This window comes from Oncorhynchus mykiss, unplaced genomic scaffold (assembly GCF_013265735.2).
Source record: "Oncorhynchus mykiss isolate Arlee unplaced genomic scaffold, USDA_OmykA_1.1 un_scaffold_714, whole genome shotgun sequence".
Taxonomy (NCBI): domain Eukaryota; kingdom Metazoa; phylum Chordata; class Actinopteri; order Salmoniformes; family Salmonidae; genus Oncorhynchus; species Oncorhynchus mykiss.
In genome coordinates, this window is record NW_023494161.1 from 12,073 (window position 1) to 35,934 (window position 23,862).

General features: G+C 49.3%; 1 protein-coding gene across 1 annotated transcript; it reads left to right on the forward strand.

Annotated features, from left to right (window-relative positions):
* The first annotated feature begins 934 nt into the window (after positions 1 to 934).
* On the forward strand, positions 935 to 15,248 carry LOC118962093 (aminoacyl tRNA synthase complex-interacting multifunctional protein 1-like). Its single transcript, XM_036974593.1, has 6 exons — positions 935 to 1,062; positions 1,977 to 2,090; positions 3,023 to 3,151; positions 12,895 to 13,097; positions 14,081 to 14,279; positions 14,969 to 15,248. The coding sequence occupies exons 1-6, from the start codon at positions 1,011 to 1,013 to the stop codon at positions 15,133 to 15,135; spliced, it is 864 nt and encodes a 287-aa protein (XP_036830488.1). The 5' UTR covers positions 935 to 1,010; the 3' UTR covers positions 15,136 to 15,248.
* The last annotated feature ends 8,614 nt before the right edge of the window (positions 15,249 to 23,862 follow it).

The following is a 23,862-nucleotide window of genomic DNA, read 5'->3' on the forward strand; positions in this document are numbered from 1 at the left end:
AGAAACACGAACAATGGACATTAGACAGGTGGAAATCTGCCCTTTGGTTCTGATGAGTCCAAATGTGAGATCTTTGGTTCCAACCGCCGTGTCTTTGTGAGAGACTGAGTAGGTGAACGGATGATCTCTGCATGTGTTGTTTCCAACATGAAGCATGGAGGAGGAGGAGGTGTGATGGTTTGGGGGTGCTTTGCTGGTGACATTTTCAGTGATTTAGAATTCAAGGAACACTTCTTAACCAGCATGGCTACCACAGCATTGTGCAGCGATACGCCATCGCGTCTGATCTGCACTTTGTGGGACTATAATTTGTTTTTCAACAGGACAATTACCCATAACACCTGGAGTGCTGCATCAGATGACCTCCACAATCACCCGACCTCAATGTTTTGGGATGAGCTGGACTGCAGAGTGAAGGAAAAGCAGCCAACAAGTGCTCAGCATGTGTGGGAACTCCTTCAAGACTGTTGGAAAAGCATTCCAGGTGACTACCTCATGAAGCTGGTTGAGAGAATGCCAAGAGTGTGTCATGCTGTCATCAAGGCAAAGGGTGGCTACTTTGAAGAATCTAAAATAGAAAATATATTTTGATTTGTTTAACACTTTTTTTGGTTACTTCATGATTCCATATGTGTTATTTCATAGTTGTGATGTATAAAATAGTCAAAAATAAAGAACAACCCTTGAATTGGTAGGTGTGTCCAAACTTTTGACTGGTACTATATCTATATATTGGATTTATGCTCCGGACTTCGCCCTAATATTTCTGTATTTCTGTATTCCTTTATTTAACTTTTAGATCTATGTGTATTGTTAGATATTACTGCACTTTTGGAGCTAGGATTTCGCTACACCCGCAATAACAGCTGTATATGTGTTTGTGACTAAAAATGGGATTATTTGATTGATTGAGACAATTTGATGCAATAGTGATTACTGAGCTTTGTTTCTCCCCCAGTAGTACACCAGGTCTGACAGCTCTGGGGAAGCTGGACCCTAAGGAGAGTGAAATGATCATGGAGTATTTCAAAACACAGGTCCTGCTGCTGAAGGACAAGGAACGTAAGAAAACACTGTCTGTCTCTCTCTCTCGCTCTCTGTCTCTTTCTCTCTGTCTCTCGCTCTCTGTCTCTCTCTCTCTGTCTCTCTGTCTCCCTCTCTCCCTCTGTCTCTGTCTCTGTCTCCCTCTCTCCCTCTCTCTCTCTCTCTCTCTCTGTCTGCCTCTGTCTGTTTCTCTCTGTCTATTGCTCTCTCTCTCTCTCTCTCTCTCTCTCTCTCTCTCTTTCTCTCTCTGTCTACCTCTTTCTCTGTCTTTCTCTCTCTCTCCCTCTCTCTCTCTCTCTCTCTCTCTCTCTCTCTCTCTCTCTCTGTCTCTCTCTGTCTGTCTGTCTCTCTCTCTGTCTCTCTCTGTCTGTCTCTCTCTCTGCCTGTCTCTCTCTCTCTCTCTGTCTGGCTCTCTGTCTCTCTCTCTCTGTCTCTCTGTCTCCCTCTCTCCCTCTCTCTCTGTCTCTGTCTCTGTCTCTCTGTCTCCCTCTCTCCCTCTCTCTCTGTCTCTGTCTCTGTCTCCCTCTCTCCCTCTCTCTCTCTCTCTCTCTCTGTCTGCCTCTGTCTGTTTCTCTCTGTCTATTGCTCTCTCTCTCTCTCTCTCTCTCTCTCTCTCTCTCTCTCTCTCTCTCTTTCTCTCTCTGTCTACCTCTTTCTCTGTCTTTCTTTCTCTCTCTCTCCCTCTCTCTGTCTGTCTGTCTCTCTCTCTCTCTGTCTGTCTCTCTCTCTCTCTGTCTCTCTCTCTCTCTCTTTCTCTCTCATTCTCTTTTTTTTCTCTCTGCCTCTCGTTCTGTTTCTCTCTCTCTCTCTCTCTAACGATGCCTGGGCTTTGCCATTTGTAAAGCATTAATAAATAATTTATGAAATGTCATTAAGTGTTTATAACATGTTAATAAGTGTTTATAACATGTTAATAAGTATTACCTCTGTAGTCTTGCAGAAAACGGTGAGAGAAGAGAAGAAGCTGTTGGTTGAGAACGCTAAGCTAAAGAAAGACATCTCTGACCTGAAGATTCTACTCACTGAGAAACAACAGAAGAAGAAAGGTACTGACTGGCTGACTGGTTAACTGACTGGTTAACTGACTGGCTGGCTGACTGGTTAACTGACTGGCTGGCTGACTAGTTAACTGACTGGCTGGCTGACTGGTTAACTGACTGGCTGGCTGACTAGTTAACTGACTGGTTAACTGACTGGCTGGCTGACTGGTTAACTGACTGGCTGGCTGACTAGTTAACTGACTGGTTAACTGACTGGCTGGCTGACTAGTTAACTGACTGGCTGGCTGACTAGTTAACTGACTGGCTGACTGGTTAACTGACTGGTTAACTGACTGGTTAACTGACTGGTTCACTGACTGGCTGGCTGACTGGTTAACTGACTGGCTGGCTGACTAGTTAACTGACTGGCTGACTGGTTAACTGACTGACTAGCTCACTGGTTAACTGACTGGCTGACTGGTTAACTGACTGGCTGACTGACTGGTTAACTGACTGGCTGGCTGACTGGTTAACTGACTGGCTGGCTGACCAGGTCACGAGTTGTCTGTTGACCCTTCCTCTTGGCCTATGTACCAACATATTCTTTAACAGACAGCATATAACTCTGTTAGTTTGAACTCTACACCAAATGTATACAAATGTATACATTACATTATTTAGTCATTATTGATAAAAATCCTTCAACACTGGTTAACTGACTAACTGGTTAACTGACTGGTTAACTGACTGACTGGTTAGCTGACTGGTTAAGTAACTGACTGGTTAACTGACTGGCTTACTGACTGGCTTACTGACTGACTGATTGACTGGGTGACTTACTGACTGGCTGGCTGACTGACTGATTGACTGGGTGACTTACTGACTGGCTGGCTGACTTACTGACTGGTCAACTAACTGACTGGTTAACTGACTGGCTTACTGACTGGCTGGCTGACTGATTGATTGCTTTATACCCTCAATTATCTGTGTGTTTCCAGCCAAAGCAGCAGCCGCCTCCAAACTGACTGCCCCGGGGTCCACAGCTGCCCTCTATGCCCCAGGCCCCAACCCCAAACCTGGCCCCGTCAGGGAAAGAGATGGGAGGAGGAGGAGAGGAGAGAGGAAGGGTGAGTAATACCCCCCCCCCACACACACACACACACACACACACACACACACACACACACACACACTGACAAACACACACACACACTGACAAACACACACAGATAGACAACTGTGACCAATGCAATGGTTTAATGTCAATCAATGTAAAAGAGAAGACAAAATCAACAAATTAACACTTTGCTAACTGAGACAGACAATCAGTAGTTAGGAGTCCATTTGTCTGCACAGTGACTTCTAGAGAAGACCAGATGAATATTTTTGATTAGATTTAATGCAGCTAGGACTCTATACTGAAGATTACAGACAAGTAACTGTAGAGAGGGTGGTAGAGAGGGCGGTGGAGAGGGCTGTAGAGAGGGAAGGTGGAGAGGTAGAGGGAGGTGGAGAGGGCTGTAGAGAGAGAAGGTGGAGAGGGAGGTGGAGAGGGAGGTGGAGAGGGAGGTGGAGAGGGCGGTGGAGAGGGCGGTGGAGAGGGTGGTGGAGAGGGAGGTGGAGAGGGCTGTAGAGAGGGAAGGTGGAGAGGGAGAGGGAGGTGGAGAGGGCTGTAGAGAGAGAAGGTGGAGAGGGAGGTGGAGAGGGAGGTGGAGAGGGCTGCAGAGAGGGAAGGTGGAGAGGGTGGTGGAGAGGGGCAGTGGAGAGGGGCGGTGGAGAGGGAGGTGGAGAGGGTGGTGGAGAGGGACGGTGGAGAGGGACGGTGGAGAGGGCGGTGGAGAGGGGTGGTGGAGAGGGCGGTGGAGAGGGAGGTGGAGAGGGAGGTGGAGAGGGAGGTGGAGAGGGTGGTAGAGAGGGCGGTGGAGAGGGAGGTGGAGAGGGTGGTAGAGAAGGCGGTAGAGAGGGAGGTGGTGAGGGAGGTGGAGAGTGATGGTAGAGAAGGCGGTAGAGAGGGAGGTGGTGAGGGAGGTGGTTAGGGAGGTGGAGAGGGCGGTGGAGAGGGATGGTAGAGAGGGAGGTGGAGAGGGCTGTAGAGAGGGTGGTGGAGATAGATGTCTTCTCTAGAAGTCACTGAGACAGACAAACTGACTCCTCTTAGCCCAGTATTGACACTTTGCTTGTCTGATGGTTCGTCTGAGGGCGTAGCGGGATTTCTTATAAGCTTCTGGGATAGAGTCCCGCTCCTTGAAAGCGGCAGCTCTACCCTTTTATCTCAGTGCGGATGTTACCTGTAATCCATGGTTTCTGGTTGTGGTATGTACGTACAGTCACTGCACTTATTGATGAAGCCAGTGACTGATGGGGTTTACTCCTCAATGCAATTGGATGAATCCCGGAACATATTCCAGACTGTGCTAGAAAAACAATCCTGTAGCTTTGGCATCCGCGTCATCTGACCACTTCTGTATTGAGCGAGTCACTGGTACTTCCTGCTTTAGCAGGAATCAGGAGGATGGAATTATGGTCAGATTAGACCAAATGGAGGGCGAGGTAGAGCTTTGTACGGGTCTTTGTGTGTGGAGTAAAGATGGTCTAGAGGTTTTTTTTTCTTCCTCTGGTTGCACATTTAACTTGTTGATAGATATTTGGTAGAACTGATTTAAGTTTCCCTGCATTAAAGTCTCCGGCCACTAGGAGCGCCGCCTCTGGGTGAGTGGTTTCCTGTTTGCTTATTTCCTTATACAGCTGACTGAGTGCGGTCTTAGTGCCAGCATCTGTCTGTGGTGGTAAATAAACAGCCACGAAAAGTATAGATGAAAACTCTCTTGGCAAATATTGTGGTCTACAGCTTATCATGAGATACTCTACTTCAGGCGAGCAAAATCTAGGGACTTCCTTGTTTCAGTTAGACACAGTAACATTACAGCTGCTAGACAACGACAACCTTCTGGCAACATGAACTCAACCTAGGACCAACTCACCAATTTGACCATGAAGAAGATGATGTGTGGCTAGCAGGGAGAGAGACACACACACTGTACACAAAGCATGCACACACACACACACACGTCCAATAGGCAGCAGTGCTCATAATATCTGTAGCTAATAAAGAGGATCTGTCCATAACTGACTGAACACACAGGAAGTATTTTTATGCAAATGACGTGACAGTTTTTATTATAGGAGGATGTTAAGGTTCTGTCAAACGCTCTAAAGGTGTATGAGGGGCCCTCCTCAGGTAGAGCCAACTGGGGAAAGAGTGAATCTCTGTGGGTAGGCGAGGTCCGCTCCATGGTTACCAGGGGATTCAGATAGGGTCCGCTCCATGGTTACCAGGGGATTCAGATAGGGTCCACTCCATGGTTACCAGGGGGGCTTCTGACTCCATTCTATGAGTCTGTTATGCATTAGGCCCGGCACGCCACCAGGGATGTGGCTTTTTGAAGAGCCTCTTTTTTTCAACACTGCCATCCAATCCCGTGCTCTGGGTTCAGCCAGCCTACGTTCATGCCTGTTAGGTGTGGGGTGTACCAAGCTGGGTCATCTGATGCGGAGCAGGAGCAGATCATTGGAGGAGCTGGGAGAAACAACAGGGATCCGATCATCTCGCCTACTGAGGAATGTCGTAACTGAGGTCTGTGACTCCTTGCCAGTACTTCATCTGCAGTATGTGACTGATACTTCCAACTCTGATTGGTGGACGGAGGGTCTGGATGATGTGTTCCCTGTGCTGAATGTTAGTGCTGCGGTGGGGGCATTAGAGGAGGACGTGGGGATGCTGCTTTCCTTCCATACCCCGGAGGTGGGGGAGTTCAAGGAGGTGGGGGAGTTCAAGGAGGTGGGGGAGTTCAAGTAGCTGGGGGAGTTCAAGGAGATGGGGGAGTTCAAGGAGGTGGGGGAGTTCAAGGAACTGGGGGAGTTCAAGGAGCTGGGGGAGTTCAAGGCGGTGGGGGAGTTCAAGGAGCTGGGGGAGTTCAAGGAGCTGGGGGAGTTCAAGGAGCTGGGGGAGTTCAAGGAGGTGGGGGAGTTCAAGGAGCTGGGGTAGTTCAAGGAGCTGGGGGAGTTGAAGGAGGTGGGGGAGTTCAAGGAGCTGGGGGAGTTCAAGGAGGTGGGGGAGTTCAAGGAGCTGGGGGAGATCAAGGAGGTGGGGGAGTTCAAGGAGCTGGGGGAGTTCAAGGAGGTGGGGGAGTTCAAGGCGGTGGGGGAGTTCAAGGAGGTGGGGGAGTTCAAGGAGATGGGGGAGTTCAAGGCGGTGGGGGAGTTCAAGGAGGTGGGGGAGTTCAAGGCGGTGGGTAAGAAGGACATGTACATAATGTGTAAAAGTGTCCCGTGCTTCTTCCTTGGAAGGGGTAAAATCGATGAGGTGGGCGGGTGTGTTTGGTCCAGCTGCCTCCCCAAAAGGCTGTTGGCGATCATTAAACAAACTGCCTATTTAAAACAGCTGACCTACAATGGAGGATATCTGCTACACCTGGTTCCTCCTGTTGGGGAGGGGTGTCCATTCTGCATCTGGTACACCTGGACCCTCCTGTTGGGGAGGGGTGTCCATTCTGCATCTGGTACACCTGGACCCTCCTGTTGGGGAGGGGTGTCCATTCTGCATCTGGTACACCTGGATCCTCCTGTTGGTGAGGGGTGTCCAATATGTATCTGGTACACCTGGATCCTACTGTTGGGGAGGGGTGTCCATTCTGTGTTGAAGGAGTTTCAGAGTCTGAAACTCTGGCACATCTGTATTTACTGTGTCCCAGGTTGGTCGGGATGATTGAACTGATCACTGATTGGTTCTCAACATTGGGAGAGGTTTTCTCTTCCCAAATGTTTATATTTGGGCGAAAGTCCAGGTTTAGTCAATAGGGTGTACTTGTGTTGCTTAATTTTGTGTTAGGGGCAGCAAAATTAGCGATATGGAAGACCCAAAAGAACAGCATTCGGGGACAGGGGTCTGTGGATGTGATGGGAATGCTGGAGGGGATACTGGTAGCGAGACTGAGAGTTGAGGTTGTCTGTTACAATCTCTCCCTCTCTCTCTCTCTCTCTCTCTCTCCCCCTCGCCCTCTCTCTCCCTCTCCCCCTCTCCCCCCCTCTCTCTCTCTCTCTCTCTCTCTCTCTCTCTCTCTCTCTGTCTCTCTCTCTCTCTCTCTCTCTCTCTCTGTCTTTCTCTCTGTCTCTCTTTCTGTCTCTCTCCGTCTCTGTCTCTGTCTCTCTCTCTCTCTCTCTCTCTCTGTCTTTCTCTCTGTCTCTCTCTCTGTCTCTCTCCGTCTCTGTCTCTGTCTCTCTCTCTCTCTCTCTCTCTGTCTCTCTCTCTCTCTCTCTCTCTCTTTCTCTCTCTGTCTCTCTCTCTCTCTCTCTCTCTCTTTCTCTCTCTGTCTCTCTCTCTCTCTCTGTCTCTCTCTCTGTCTCTCTCAATTCAATTTGCTTTATTGGCATGACATATCAATATACATATTGCCAAAGCTTACTTTGGAGATTTACAATATTAACATAATTAATATAATAATAATCAATATTGTCAATGGGACAACAGCAATAATAAAGGGCAGGTTGGTTGGTCTGTCAGACACGGTCCCTCATCTTATGGCAGGCAGCCTGTAGTAGTGCGCTGCCAACCCACAGCTCTCTGCGTCCTCCCCCAACAGGACAGGTAGACTATCCTCATCAGAGAGGTCTTTGAAATCTTGAATAAGGGTTTCAAATTTGGGAAAATGACATTCTCTAATTGTTTTATATTTTTGACATTTTGTCAGGAAATGCAGCTCCGTCTCGGGTTCTGCTGTGGTACAGTGGTTGCACAGCCTTTCCTCTACAGGGAGCCAGGTTTTCATCTCAATGGCAAGGCTGTGCTCACTGAGCCTGTTTTATTTGTATTTCCCCTTTATTTAACCAGGTCGGCCAGTTGAGAACAAGTTCTCATTTACAACTGAAACCAAGATAAAACAAAGCAGTGTGACAAAAAACAACAACACAGAGTTACACATGGAATAAACAAACGTACAGTCAATAACACAATAGAAAATCTGTGCAAATGAAGTAAGGAGGTAAGGCAATAAATAGGCCATAGTGGTGAAGTCATTACAATAAAGCAAACGAACACTGGAGTGACAGATGTTGTTTTCTGCTGTCTTCAACCAAGATCTCAGCGATCACTGCCTCATTGCCTGCATCCGTAATGGGTCTGCGGTCAAACGACCACCCCTCATCACTGTCAAACGCTCCCTGAAACACCTCAGCGAGCAGGTCTTTCTAATCGACCTGGCCCGGGTATCCTGGAAGGATATTGACCTCATTCCGTCAGTAGTAGAGGATGCTTGGTTATTCTTTAAAAGTGCTTTCCTCACCATCTTAATATATAAGCATGCCCCGTTCAAAAAAATGTAGAACTAAGAACAGATATAGCCCTTGGTTCACTCCAGACCTGTCTGTCCTTGACCAGCACAAAAACATCCTGTGGCGTTCTGCATTAGCATCGAACAGCCCCCGTGATATGCAACTTTTCAGGGAAGTTAGAAACCAATATACACAGGCAGTTAGGAAAGCTAAGGCTACGGAAGGAGGGTTGTATGGCGTTGAAGCTCGTCTGGAGGTTTGTTAACACAGTGTCCAAAGAAGGGCCAGAAGTATACAGAATGGTGTCGTCTGCGTAGAAGGTGGATCAGAGAATCACCAGCAGCAAGAGCGACATCATTGATGTATACAGAGAAAAGAGTCGGCCCGAGAACTGAACCCTGTGGCACCCCCATAGAGACTGCCAGAGGTCCGGACAACAGGCCCTGCGATTTGACACACTGAACTCTATCTGAACTCTAACTCTATCTATTTGGCCATGATCAGTAACCAAATAGTTTGCATGCATTGTTTGTAGTTTTCCTCTGGACATGTAGGAGAATCTTACAGAACTCTGCATGCAGGGTTTCAATGGGGTGTTTTTGTCTCATTTGATGAAATCTTGTTTTGCAAGTGGACCCCACACCTCGCTGCCATAAAGTGCAATTGGTTCAATGACACATTCAATTAGTTTTAGACACATTTTAATAGGTATTTCAATTTGAATTAGTTTTTTAATGGCGTAGAATGCCCTGCGTGCTTTCTCTCTCAGCTCATTCACTGCCTCGTTAAGGTGTCCAGTTGAGCTTATATTTAAACCTCAGTAATTGTAGTGTGTGCAGTACTCTATATATTTAAACCTCAGTAATTGTAGTGTGTACAGTACTCTATATATTTAAACCTCAGTAATTGTAGTGTGTACAGTACTCTATATATTTAAACCTCAGTAATTGTAGTGTGTGCAGTACTCTATATATTTAAACCTCAGTAATTGTAGTGTGTACAGTACTCTATATATTTAAACCTCAGTAATTGTAGTGTGTACAGTACTCTATATATTTAAACCTCAGTAATTGTAGTGTGTACAGTACTCTATATATTTAAACCTCAGTAATTGTAGTGTGTACAGTACTCTATATATTTATATAAACCTCAGTAATTGTAGTGTGTACAGTACTCTATATATTTAAACCTCAGTAATTGTAGTGTGTACAGTACTCTATATATTTAAACCTCAGTAATTGTAGTGTGTAAGTACTCTATATATTTAAACCTCAGTAATTGTAGTGTGTTCAGTACTCTATATATTTAAACCTCAGTAATTGTAGTGTGTAAGTACTCTATATATTTAAACCTCAGTAATTGTAGTGTGTTCAGTACTCTATATATTTAAACCTCAGTAATTGTAGTGTGTACAGTATTCTATATATTTAAACCTCAGTAATTGTAGTGTGTTCAGTACTCTATATATTTAAACCTCAGTAATTGTAGTGTGTACAGTATTCTATATATTTAAACCTCAGTAATTGTAGTGTGTTCAGTACTCTATATATTTAAACCTCAGTAATTGTAGTGTGTACAGTACTCTATATATTTAAACCTCAGTAACTGTAGTGTGTACAGTACTCTATATATTTAAACCTCAGTAATTGTAGTGTGTGCAGTACTCTATATATTTAAACCTCAGTAATTGTAGTGTGTACAGTACTCTATATATTTAAACCTCAGTAATTGTAGTGTGTTCAGTACTCTATATATTTAAACCTCAGTAATTGTAGTGTGTACAGTACTCTATATATTTAAACCTCAGTAATTGTAGTGTGTACAGTACTCTATATATTTAAACCTCAGTAATTGTAGTGTGTACAGTACTCTATATATTTAAACCTCAGTAATTGTAGTGTGTACAGTACTCTATATATTTATATAAACCTCAGTAATTGTAGTGTGTACAGTACTCTATATATTTAAACCTCAGTAATTGTAGTGTGTACAGTACTCTATATATTTAAACCTCAGTAATTGTAGTGTGTAAGTACTCTATATATTTAAACCTCAGTAATTGTAGTGTGTTCAGTACTCTATATATTTAAACCTCAGTAATTGTAGTGTGTAAGTACTCTATATATTTAAACCTCAGTAATTGTAGTGTGTTCAGTACTCTATATATTTAAACCTCAGTAATTGTAGTGTGTACAGTATTCTATATATTTAAACCTCAGTAATTGTAGTGTGTTCAGTACTCTATATATTTAAACCTCAGTAATTGTAGTGTGTACAGTATTCTATATATTTAAACCTCAGTAATTGTAGTGTGTTCAGTACTCTATATATTTAAACCTCAGTAATTGTAGTGTGTACAGTACTCTATATATTTAAACCTCAGTAATTGTAGTGTGTACAGTACTCTATATATTTAAACCTCAGTAATTGTAGTGTGTACAGTACTCTATATATTTAAACCTCAGTAATTGTAGTGTGTACAGTACTCTATATATTTATATAAACCTCAGTAATTGTAGTGTGTACAGTACTCTATATATTTAAACCTCAGTAATTGTAGTGTGTACAGTACTCTATATATTTAAACCTCAGTAATTGTAGTGTGTAAGTACTCTATATATTTAAACCTCAGTAATTGTAGTGTGTTCAGTACTCTATATATTTAAACCTCAGTAATTGTAGTGTGTAAGTACTCTATATATTTAAACCTCAGTAATTGTAGTGTGTTCAGTACTCTATATATTTAAACCTCAGTAATTGTAGTGTGTACAGTACTCTATATATTTAAACCTCAGTAATTGTAGTGTGTACAGTACTCTATATATTTAAACCTCAGTAATTGTAGTGTGTACAGTACTCTATATATTTAAACCTCAGTAATTGTAGTGTGTACAGTACTCTATATATTTATATAAACCTCAGTAATTGTAGTGTGTACAGTACTCTATATATTTAAACCTCAGTAATTGTAGTGTGTACAGTACTCTATATATTTAAACCTCAGTAATTGTAGTGTGTAAGTACTCTATATATTTAAACCTCAGTAATTGTAGTGTGTTCAGTACTCTATATATTTAAACCTCAGTAATTGTAGTGTGTAAGTACTCTATATATTTAAACCTCAGTAATTGTAGTGTGTTCAGTACTCTATATATTTAAACCTCAGTAATTGTAGTGTGTACAGTATTCTATATATTTAAACCTCAGTAATTGTAGTGTGTTCAGTACTCTATATATTTAAACCTCAGTAATTGTAGTGTGTACAGTATTCTATATATTTAAACCTCAGTAATTGTAGTGTGTTCAGTACTCTATATATTTAAACCTCAGTAATTGTAGTGTGTACAGTACTCTATATATTTAAACCTCAGTAACTGTAGTGTGTACAGTACTCTATATATTTAAACCTCAGTAATTGTAGTGTGTTCAGTACTCTATATATTTAAACCTCAGTAATTGTAGTGTGTACAGTATTCTATATATTTAAACCTCAGTAATTGTAGTGTGTACAGTACTCTATATATTTAAACCTCAGTAATTGTAGTGTGTACAGTACTCTATATATTTAAACCTCAGTAATTGTAGTGTGTACAGTACTCTATATATTTAAACCTCAGTAATTGTAGTGTGTACAGTACTCTATATATTTAAACCTCAGTAATTGTAGTGTGTACAGTACTCTATATATTTTGTACCAATTGAGAACTTTGGTCTAATTCCCTGAGATCTGGATCTTCTCTGGAAAATCATTATTTTAGTATTTTTGGGGTTTACTGCCAGGGCCCAGGTCTGGCAGTACTGCTCTACCAGGTCCAGGCTCTGCTGTAGGCCAGGTGCTGCTGTAGGCCAGGTGCTGCTGTAGGCCAGGTGCTGCTGTAGGCCAGGTGCTGCTGTAGACCAGGCTCTGCTGTAGACCAGGCTCTGCTGTAGGCCAGGTGCTGCTGTAGGCCAGGTGCTGCTGTAGACCAGGTGCTGCTGTAGGCCAGGTGCTGCTGTAGGCCAGGTGCTGCTGTAGACCAGGTGCTGCTGTAGACCAGGCTCTGCTGTAGGCCAGGTGCTGCTGTAGACCAGGCTCTGTTGTAGGCCAGGTGCTGCTGTAGGCCAGGTGCTGCTGTAGACCAGGCTCTGCTGTAGACCAGGCTCTGCTGTAGGCCAGGTGCTGCTGTAGGCCAGGTGCTGCTGTAGGCCAGGTGCTGCTGTAGGCCAGGTGCTGCTGTAGGCCAGGTGCTGCTGTAGGCCAGGTGCTGCTGTAGACCAGGTGCGAAGAGCAGACATTTAGCCTGTGAATTGTGGAGACCAGGGGCTAAGGATTGTTCTAGATAGTGGCCAATTCGTTGATGTAAATATTGAAGGGTGCAGGGCTCAGATTGTAACCCTGGCGAAGGCCCCGCCCCTCTCTCCCTCTCTCTCTCTCTCTCTCTCTTTCTCTCTCTCTCTCTCAATTCTCTCTCTTTCTCTCTCTCTCTCTCAATTCCCTCTCTTTCTCTCTCTCTCTCTCTCTCTCTCTCTCTCAATTCCCTCTCTTTCTCTGTCTCTCTCTCAGGAAGGAGGGAGAGAACAAACTCTGAGTCTGCGTTAGAGGAGGAGCCTCGCATGGACGTGTCTCGCCTCGACCTGCGGATTGGTCGGATCGTTGGCGTCCGCTACCACCCATTGGCCGGGGCTCTGTATGTCCAGGAAGTGGATCTGGGAGAGCCCGCCCCCCGCACGGTGGTCAGCGCGCTACGACACATACCTAAGGAACAGGTAGGTCAAAGGTCAGACACACAGGTTAAACACACAGGTTAAACACACAGGTCACACACACAGGTCACGCACACAGGTCACGCACACAGGTTAAACACACAGGTTAAACACACAGGTCACACACACAGGTTACACACACAGGTCACACACACAGGTCACGCACACAGGTCACACACACAGGTCACACACACAGGTTAAACACACAGGTTAAACACACAGGTCACACACACAGGTTACACACACAGGTCACGCACACAGGTCACGCACACAGGTCACACACACAGGTCACGCACACAGGTCACACACACAGGTCACACACACAGGTCACACACACAGGTCACACACACAGGTCACACACACAGGTCACGCACACAGGTCACACACACAGGTCACACACTTCTCTGTGAGTCTCCTTCTGCCTCCTTTAGACAGTGTGTTGTCATGTAGTTTAAAGTGGGACTCTGACCAGTATCTCTATGTGTTGTCAAACAGCTGACCACTGTGCAGAAAATAATTCCTGTCTCAGACACCCCATACTGTACACACACACACACACACACACACACACACACACACACACACACACACACCTGTTTGATGTGTCAGAGACACCAGTCTGTAGTGACAGACTTTTAACAATGCTTCTGGGTGGCCAGAGATACACAACACACACCACCATGCTGAACAGGACCTGAAACGCTGTCACACACACACACACACACACACACCGCCATCTCTCATATCACTCACTGGCTGTCAGTGTCTGGCAAAAATAAAGTGAAATCAGTGCTAGGTTATTATTTAGAGAGTGTATCTTTCTCTAGAAGTGTTGTTATTTAGAGTGTATCTTTCTCTAGAAGTGAAGTGTTGTTATTTAGAGTGTGGTTCTTTCTCTAGAAGTGTCATTATTCAGAGAGTGTGTAAATTGTTATTATTCAGAGAGTGTGTATCTTTCTCTCTGATGTGTGTGCCTGTGTGTGTAGCTTCAGGGTCGTCTGGCGGTGTTGCTGTGCAATGTGCGTCCCTGTCGGGTGAAAGGCGTGGTCTCCACGGCGATGGTTCTCTGTGGCTCCGCCCCTAATGCCCATGATAACGATAACGATGATGACGCCCAGGTGGAGTTTCTGGAGCCGCCCACTAACGCTGTACCTGGGGACAGGGTCACTTTCTACGATTATCCTGGTAACTACCCACACACACACACACACACACACACACACGCGCGCACACACACACGCACATACACACGCACACACACACACACACACGGACACACACACACATACACACATTCCTACTACATTCCTCTTTCTATATCACCCTGGTAACTACAGTCCTCTTTCTATCACCCTGGTAACTACATTCCTGTTTCTATCACCCTGGTAACTACATTCTTCTTTATATCACCCTGGTAACTACATTCATCTTTCTATATCACTCTGGTAACTACAATCATCTTTCTATCACCCTGGTAACTACAGTCTTCTTTCTATCAATCACCCTGGTAACTATATTCCTTTTTCTATATCACCCTGGTAACTACATTCATCTTTCTATATCACCCCGGCAACTACATTCTTCTTTATATCACCCTGGTAACTACATTCATCTTTCTATATCACTCTGGTAACTACAATCATCTTTCTATCACCCTGGTAACTACAGTCTTCTTTCTATCACCCTGGTAACTACATTCCTCTTTCTATCACCCTGGTAACTACATTCATCTTTCTATCACCCTGGTAACTACATTCATACTATGTAATGTATCCTCCTGTCCACTAGGGGAGCCAGACCGGGAGCTGAGCCCCAGAGAGAAGGTGTGTCAGGGTTAGAGTTAATAGTATGTAATGTATCCTCCTGTCCCCTAGGGGAGCCAGACCGGGAGCTGAGCCCCAGAGAGAAGGTGTGGGAGCAGATCCTTCCTGATCTGCAGACGGACTCCAGGGGCGTGGCCACCTACAGGGGGGTGGGGTTTGAGGTGAGGGGGAAAGGCCTCTGTAGAGCCCCAACCCTCACCAACAGCAGTATCAAATAAACACACACACACACACACACACACACAGACACACACACACACACACACACACACACACACACACACACACACACACACACACACACACACACACACACACAGACACACACACACACACACACACACCTACACACACACACCTACACACACACACACACACACACACACACACACACACACACACACACACACACACACACACACACACACACACACACACACACACACACAGACAGATACACACACACACACACACCTACACACACACACCTACACACACACACACACACACACACACACACACACACACACACACACACAGACAGATACACACACTTCTGGGTAAGCTTTAAGCTGATTGCTGTTGTCAGAATGTGAGGAACTTTCAATAAAGTTTTTAACAAATGTTGAAACATGGTGGATTTCTATATTTTTCCTGATGTAGATTATAAAACAAAGAACCTCACTACGACCCAACACTATGGAGGGAGGGAGAGAGAACCTCACTATGACCCAACACTATAGAGGGAGGGAGAGAGAACCTCACTACGACCCAACACTATAGAGGGAGGGAGAGAGAACCTCACTACGACCCAACACTATAGAGGGAGGGAGAGAGAACCTCACTACGACCCAACACTATAGAGGGAGGGAGAGAGAACCTCACTACGACCCAACACTATGGAGGGAGGGAGAGAGAACCTCACTACGACCCAACACTATGGAGGGAGGGAGAGAGAACCTCACTACGACCCAACACTATAGAGGGAGGGAGAGAGAACCTCACTACGACCCAACACTATAGAGGGAGGGAGAGAGAACCTCACTACGACCCAACACTATAGAGGGAGGGAGAGAGAACCTCACTACGACCCAACACTATAGAGGGAGGGAGAGAGAACCTCACTACGACCCAACACTATAGAGGGAGGCAGAGAGAACCTCACTACGACCCAACACTATAGAGGGAGGGAGAGAGAACCTCACTACGACCCAACACTATAGAGGGAGGGAGAGAGAACCTCACTACGACCCAACACTATAGAGGGAGGGAGAGAGAACCTCACTACGACCCAACAATATAGAGGGAGGGAGAGAGAACCTCACTACGACCTAACACTATAGAGGGAGAGAGAGAGAACCTCACTACGACCCAACACTATAGAGGGAGGGAGAAAGACGGACAGAGAAGGTCTCCCTCTTCCTGTTTACCTCAAACACACTGAAACAGCAGGGATTTAAAAGCTGTGCGGAACCACAGGAGAGAGAGAACAGAAAGTTCCATCCTGACAGTTCCAACCTGACAGCTCCATCCTGACAGTTCCATCCTGACAGTTCCAACCTGACAGCTCCATCCTGACAGTTCCATCCTGACAGTTCCATCCTAACAGTTCCATCCTGACAGCTCCATCCTGACAGCTCCAACCTGACAGTTCCATCCTGACAGCTCCATCCCGACAGTTCCATCCTGACAGCTCCATCCCGACAGTTCCATCCTGACAGCTCCAACCTGACAGTTCCATCCTGACAGCTCCATCCTGACAGTTCCATCCTGACAGCTCCATCCCGACAGTTCCATCCTGACAGCTCCAACCTGACAGTTCCATCCTGACAGCTCCATCCTGACAGTTCCATCCTGACAGCTCCATCCCGACAGTTCCATCCTGACAGCTCCATCCTGACAGTTCCATCCTGACAGTTCCATCCTGACAGTTCCATCCTGACAGCTCCATCCTGACAGCTCCATCGTGACAGTTCCATCCTGACAGTTCCATCCTGACAGCTCCATCCCGACAGCTCCATCCTGACAGCTCCATCCTGACAGTTCCATCCTGACAGTTCCATCCTGACAGTTCCATCCTGACAGCTCCATCCTGACAGCTCCATCGTGACAGTTCCATCCTGACAGTTCCATCCTGACAGTTCCATCCTGACAGTTCCATCCTGACAGTTCCATCCTGATTGTTCCATCCTGACAGCTCCATCCTGACAGCTCCATCCTGACAGCTCCACTGGGCGTAAACTCGTCTAAACCTCTAGTTTCAGTAGATTTGAGTACACTAAAATCTACCTGTCTGTATTTTCAGACCGATCGAGGTGGTTTTGCAAACTGAATAGTCCATATTCACAATATTGGCACAATTGATCATCCAACCCAGGAACTAATCAGCTGTATCTTGTATCATTACATCTGTCCATATCATTACCAGACTGCTGGGTGGCCAGATGTTCAGATGATCAATTCCTCTTTATCTGGCCAGAAACTGCTTGTTGCTGGTATTGCAGGTATATATTGAACAGTCAAACAGAGGGAACGGATTGGTCCACAGAGGGAACTGATCAGGCAGCTAGGGGAACGGATCGGTCAGCAGAGGGAACGGATCGGTCAGCAGAGGGAACGGATCGGTCAGCAGGGGGAACGGATCGGTCAGCAGAGGGAACGGATCGGTCAGCAGAGGGAACGGATCGGTCAGCAGAGGGAACGGATCGGTAGCAGAGGGAACGGATCGGTAGCAGAGGGAACGGATCGGTAGCAGAGGGAACGGATCGGTAGCAGAGGAAAAGGATCGGTAGCAGAGGGAACGGATCGTCGCATAGGGAACGGATTGGTCGCAGAGGGAACGGATCGGTAGCAGAGGGAACGGATCGGTAGCAGAGGGAACGGATCGGTAGCAGAGGGAACGGATCGGTAGCAGAGGGAACGGATCGGTAGCAGAGGGAACGGATCGGTCAGCAGAGGGAACGGACCGGTAGCAGAGAGAAATGAACGGTAGCATAGGGAACGGATCGGTCGCAGAGGGAAAGGATCGGTCCACAGAGGGAACGGATCGGTAGCAGAGAGAAATTATCGGTAGCAGAGGGAACTGATCGGTCGCAGAGGGAACGGATCGGTAGGAGAGGGAGCGGATCGGTAGCAGAGGGAAAGGATCGGTCAGCAGAGGGAAAGGATCGGTCCACAGAGGGAACGAATCGGTAGCAGAGAGAAATGAACGTTAGCAGAGGGAACGGATCGGTCGCAGAGGGAAAGGATCGGTCCACAGAGGGAACGGAATGGTCAGCAGAGGGAACGGATCGGTCAGCAGGGGGAACGGATCGGTCAGCAGAGGGAACGGATCGGTAAGCAGAGGGAACGGATCGGTCAGCAGGGGGAGCGGCTCGGTCAGCAGAGGGAACGGATCGGTCAGCAGGGGGAACAGCTCGGTCCACAGAGGGAACGGTTTGGTCAGCAGAGGGAACGGATCGGTCAGCAGGGGGAACGGCTCGGTCAGCAGAGGGAACGGATCGGTCAGCAGAGGGAACGGATCGGTAGCATAGGGAACGGATCGGTAGCAGAGGGAACGGATCGGTAGCAGAGGGAAAGGATCGGTAGCAGAGGGAACGGATCGGTCGCATAGGGAACGGATCGGTCGCAGAGGGAACGGATCGGTAGCGGAGGGAACGGATCGGTCAGCAGAGGGAACGGATCGGTCAGCAGGGGGAGCGGCTCGGTCAGCAGAGGGAACGGATCGGTCAGCAGGGGGAACGGCTCGGTCCACAGAGGGAACGGATCGGTCAGCAGAGGGAACGGATCGGTCAGCAGAGGGAACGGATCGGTCAGCAGAGGGAACGGATCGGTAGCAGAGGGAACGGATCGGTCGCATAGGGAACGGATTGGTCGCAGAGGGAACGGATTGGTAGCAGAGGGAACGGATCGGTAGCAGAGGGAACGGATCGGTCAGCAGAGGGAAAGGATCGGTCCACAGAGGGAACGGATCGGTAGCAGAGAGAAATGAACGGTAGCATAGGGAACGGATCGGTCGCAGAGGGAAAGGATCGGTCCACAGAGGGAACGGATCGGTAGCAGAGAGAAATTATCGGTAGCAGAGGGAACTGATCGGTCGCAGAGGGAACGGATCGGTAGCAGAGAGAAATGAGCGGTAGCAGAGGGAACGGATCGGTCGCAGAGGGAAAGGATCGGTCCACAGAGGGAACGGATCAGTAGCAGAGAGAAATGATCGGTAGCAGAGGGAACGGATCGGTCAGCAGAGGGAAAGGATCGGTCCACAGAGGGAACGGATCGGTAGCAGAGAGAAATGAACGGTAGCAGAGGGAACGGATCGGTCGCAGAGGGAAAGGATCGTCCACAGAGGGAACGGATCGGTAGCAGAGAGAAATGATCGGTAGCAGAGGGAACGGATCGGTCGCAGAGGGAAAGGATCGGTCCACAGAGGGAACGGATCGGTAGCAGAGAGAAATGAACGGTAGCAGAGGGAACGGATCGGTCGCAGAGGGAAAGGATCGGTCCACAGAGGGAACGGATCGGTAGCAGAGAGAAATGATCGGTAGCAGAGGGAACAGGTCGGTCAGCAGAGGGAACGGATCGGTCAGCAGGGGGAGCGGCTCGGTCAGCAGAGGGAACGGATCGGTCAGCAGAGGGAACGGATCGGTCAGCAGGGGGAGCGGCTCGGTCAGCAGAGGGAACGGATCGGTCAGCAGGGGGAACGGCTCGGTCCACAGAGGGAACGGATTGGTCAGCAGAGGGAACGGATCGGTCAGCAGGGGGAGCGGCTCGGTCAGCAGAGGGAACGGATCGGTCAGCAGGGGGAACGGCTCGGTCCACAGAGGGAACGGATCGGTCAGCAGAGGGAACGGATCGGTCAGCAGAGGGAACGGATCGGTCAGCAGAGGGAACGGATCGTTAGCAGAGGGAACGGATCGGTAGCAGAGGGAACGGATCGGTAGCAGAGGGAACGGATCGGTCGCATAGGGAACGGATTGGTCGCAGAGGGAACGGATCGGTCGCATAGGGAACGGATCGGTAGCAGAGGGAACGGATCGGTCAGCAGAGGGAAAGGATCGGTCCACAGAGGGAACGGATCGGTAGCAGAGAGAAATGAACGGTAGCATAGGGAACGGATCGGTCGCAGAGGGAAAGGATCGGTCCACAGAGGGAACGGATCGGTAGCAGAGAGAAATGATCGGTAGCAGAGGGAACTGATCGGTCGCAGAGGGAACGGATCGGTAGCAGAGAGAAATGAGCGGTAGCAGAGGGAACGGATCGGTCGCAGAGGGAAAGGATCGGTCCACAGAGGGAACGGATCGGTAGCAGAGAGAAATGATCGTTAGCAGATGGAACAGATCGGTCAGCAGAGGGAAAGGATCGGTCCACAGAGGGAACGGATCGGTAGCAGAGAGAAATGAACGGTAGCAGAGGGAACGGATCGGTCGCAGAGGGAAAGGATCGTCCACAGAGGGAACGGATCGGTAGCAGAGAGAAATGATCGGTAGCAGAGGGAACAGGTCGGTCAGCAGAGGGAACGGATCGGTCAGCAGGGGGAGCGGCTCGGTCAGCAGAGGGAACGGATCGGTCAGCAGAGGGAACGGATCGGTCAGCAGGGGGAGCGGCTCGGTCAGCAGAGGGAACGGATCGGTCAGCAGGGGGAACGGCTCGGTCCACAGAGGGAACGGATTGGTCAGCAGAGGGAACGGATCGGTCAGCAGGGGGAGCGGCTCGGTCAGCAGAGGGAACGGATCGGTCAGCAGGGGGAACGGCTCGGTCCACAGAGGGAACGGATCGGTCAGCAGAGGGAACGGATCGGTCAGCAGAGGGAACGGATCGGTCAGCAGAGGGAACGGATCGGTAGCAGAGGGAACAGATTGGTAGCAGAGGGAACGGATCGGTAGCAGAGGGAACGGATCGGTAGCAGAGGGAACGGATCGGTCGCATAGGGAACGGATTGGTCGCAGAGGGAACGGATCGGTCGCATAGGGAACGGATCGGTAGCAGAGGGAACGGATCGGTCAGCAGAGGGAAAGGATCGGTCCACAGAGGGAACGGATCGGTAGCAGAGAGAAATGAACGGTAGCATAGGGAACGGATCGGTCGCAGAGGGAAAGGATCGGTCCACAGAGGGAACGGATCGGTAGCAGAGAGAAATGATCGGTAGCAGAGGGAACTGATCGGTCGCAGAGGGAACGGATCGGTAGCAGAGAGAAATGAGCGGTAGCAGAGGGAACGGATCGGTCGCAGAGGGAAAGGATCGGTCCACAGAGGGAACGGATCGGTAGCAGAGAGAAATGATCGTTAGCAGATGGAACGGATCGGTCAGCAGAGGGAAAGGATCGGTCCACAGAGGGAACGGATCGGTAGCAGAGAGAAATGAACGGTAGCAGAGGGAACGGATCGGTCGCAGAGGGAAAGGATCGTCCACAGAGGGAACGGATCGGTAGCAGAGAGAAATGATCGGTAGCAGAGGGAAAGGATCGGTCAGCAGAGGGAAAGGATCGGTCCACAGAGGGAACGGATTGGTAGCAGAGAGAAATGAACGGTAGCAGAGGGAACGGATCGGTCGCAGAGGGAAGGGATAGATCCACAGAGGGAACGGATCGGTAGCAGAGAGAAATGATCGGTAGCAGAGGGAACAGGTCGGTCAGCAGAGGGAACGGATCGGTCAGCAGGGGGAGCGGCTCGGTCAGCAGAGGGAACGGATCGGTCAGCAGTGGGAACGGATCGGTCAGCAGGGGGAGCGGCTCGGTCAGCAGAGGGAACGGATCGGTAAGCAGGGGGAACGGCTCGGTCCACAGAGGGAACGGATTGGTCAGCAGAGGGAACGGATCGGTCAGCAGGGGGAACGGCTCGGTCAGCAGAGGGAACGGATCGGTCAGCAGAGGGAACGGATCGGTAGCAGAGGGAATGGATCGGTAGCAGAGGGAAAGGATCGGTAGCAGAGGGAACGGATCGGTCGCATAGGGAACGGATCGGTCGCAGAGGGAACGAATCGGTAGCAGAGGGAACGGATCGGTAGCAAGGGGAACGGATCGGTCAGCAGAGGGAACGGATCGGTCAGCAGGGGGAGCGGCTCGGTCAGCAGAGGGAACAGATCGGTCAGCAGGGGGAACGGCTCGGTCCACAGAGGGAACGGATCGGTCAGCAGAGGGAACGGATCGGTCAGCAGAGGGAACAGGTCGGTCAGCAGAGGGAAAGGATCGGTCAGCAGAGGGAAAGGATCGGTCCACAGAGGGAACGAATCGGTAGCAGAGGGAACGGATCGGTAGCAGAGGGAACGGATCGGTCAGCAGAGGGAACAGGTCGGTCAGCAGAGGGAAAGGATCGGTCAGCAGAGGGAAAGGATCGGTCCACAGAGGGAACGAATCGGTAGCAGAGGGAACGGATCGGTAGCAGAGGGAAAGGATCGTCCACAGAGGGAACGGATCGGTAGCAGAGAGAAATGAACGGTAGCAGAGGGAACGGATCGGTCGCAGAGGGAAAGGATCGGTCCACAGAGGGAACGGATCGGTAGCAGAGAGAAATGATCGGTAGCAGAGGGAACAGGTCGGTCAGCAGAGGGAAAGGATCGGTCAGCAGGGGGAGCGGCTCGGTCAGCAGAGGGAACGGATCGGTCAGCAGAGGGAACGGATCGGTCAGCAGGGGGGAGCGGCACGGTCAGCAGAGGGAACGGATCGGTCAGCAGGGGGAACGGCTCGGTCCACAGAGGGAACGGATTGGTCAGCAGAGGGAACGGATCGGTCAGCAGGGGGAGCGGCTCGGTCAGCAGAGGGAACGGATCGGTCAGCAGGGGGAACGGCTCGGTCCACAGAGGGAATGGATCGGTCAGCAGAGGGAACGGATCGGTCAGCAGAGGGAACGGATCGGTCAGCAGAGGGAACGGATCGGTAGCAGAGGGAACGGATCGGTAGCAGAGGGAACGGATCGGTAGCAGAGGGAACGGATCGGTAGCAGAGGGAACGGATCGGTCGCATAGGGAACGGATCGGTCGCAGAGGGAACGGATCGGTAGCAGAGGGAACGGATCGGTAGCAGAGGGAACGGATCGGTCAGCAGAGGGAAAGGATCGGTCCACAGAGGGAACGGATCGGTAGCAGAGAGAAATGAACGGTAGCATAGGGAACGGATCGGTCGCAGAGGGAAAGGATCGGTCCACAGAGGGAACGGATCGGTAGCAGAGAGAAATGATCGGTAGCAGAGGGAACTGATCGGTCGCAGAGGGAACGGATCGGTAGCAGAGAGAAATGAGCGGTAGCAGAGGGAACGGATCGGTCGCAGAGGGAAAGGATCGGTCCACAGAGGGAACGGATCGGTAGCAGAGAGAAATGATCGGTAGCAGAGGGAACGGATCGGTCAGCAGAGGGAAAGGATCGGTCCACAGAGGGAACGGATCGGTAGCAGAGAGAAATGAACGGTAGCAGAGGGAACGGATCGGTCGCAGAGGGAAAGGATCGTCCACAGAGGGAACGGATCGGTAGCAGAGAGAAATGAACGGTAGCAGAGGGAACGGATCGGTCGCAGAGGGAAAGGATCGGTCCACAGAGGGAACGGATCGGTAGCAGAGAGAAATGATCGGTAGCAGAGGGAACAGGTCGGTCAGCAGAGGGAATGGATCGGTCAGCAGGGGGAGCGGCTCGGTCAGCAGAGGGAACGGATCGGTCAGCAGAGGGAACGGATCGGTCAGCAGGGGGAGCGGCTCGGTCAGCAGAGGGAACGGATCGGTCAGCAGGGGGAACGGCTCGGTCCACAGAGGGAACGGATTGGTCAGCAGAGGGAACGGATCGGTCAGCAGGGGGAACGGCTCGGTCAGCAGAGGGAACGGATCGGTCAGCAGAGGGAACGGATCGGTAGCAGAGGGAACGGATCGGTAGCAGAGGGAAAGGATCGGTAGCAGAGGGAACGGATCGGTCGCATAGGGAACGGATCGGTCGCAGAGGGAACGAATCGGTAGCAGAGGGAACG

Bases quoted from the DNA above. Each gene is read 5' to 3' on its own strand.
- LOC118962093 (XM_036974593.1), top strand. From the start codon at position 1,011: ATGATCATGGAGTATTTCAAAACACAGGTCCTGCTGCTGAAGGACAAG. The intron at 1,063-1,976 runs GTAAGAAAACAC...TTACCTCTGTAG, and splicing joins GCTGCTGAAGGACAAGGAAC to TCTTGCAGAAAACGGTGAGA. The intron at 14,280-14,968 runs GTAACTACCCAC...CCTGTCCCCTAG, and splicing joins CACTTTCTACGATTATCCTG to GGGAGCCAGACCGGGAGCTG.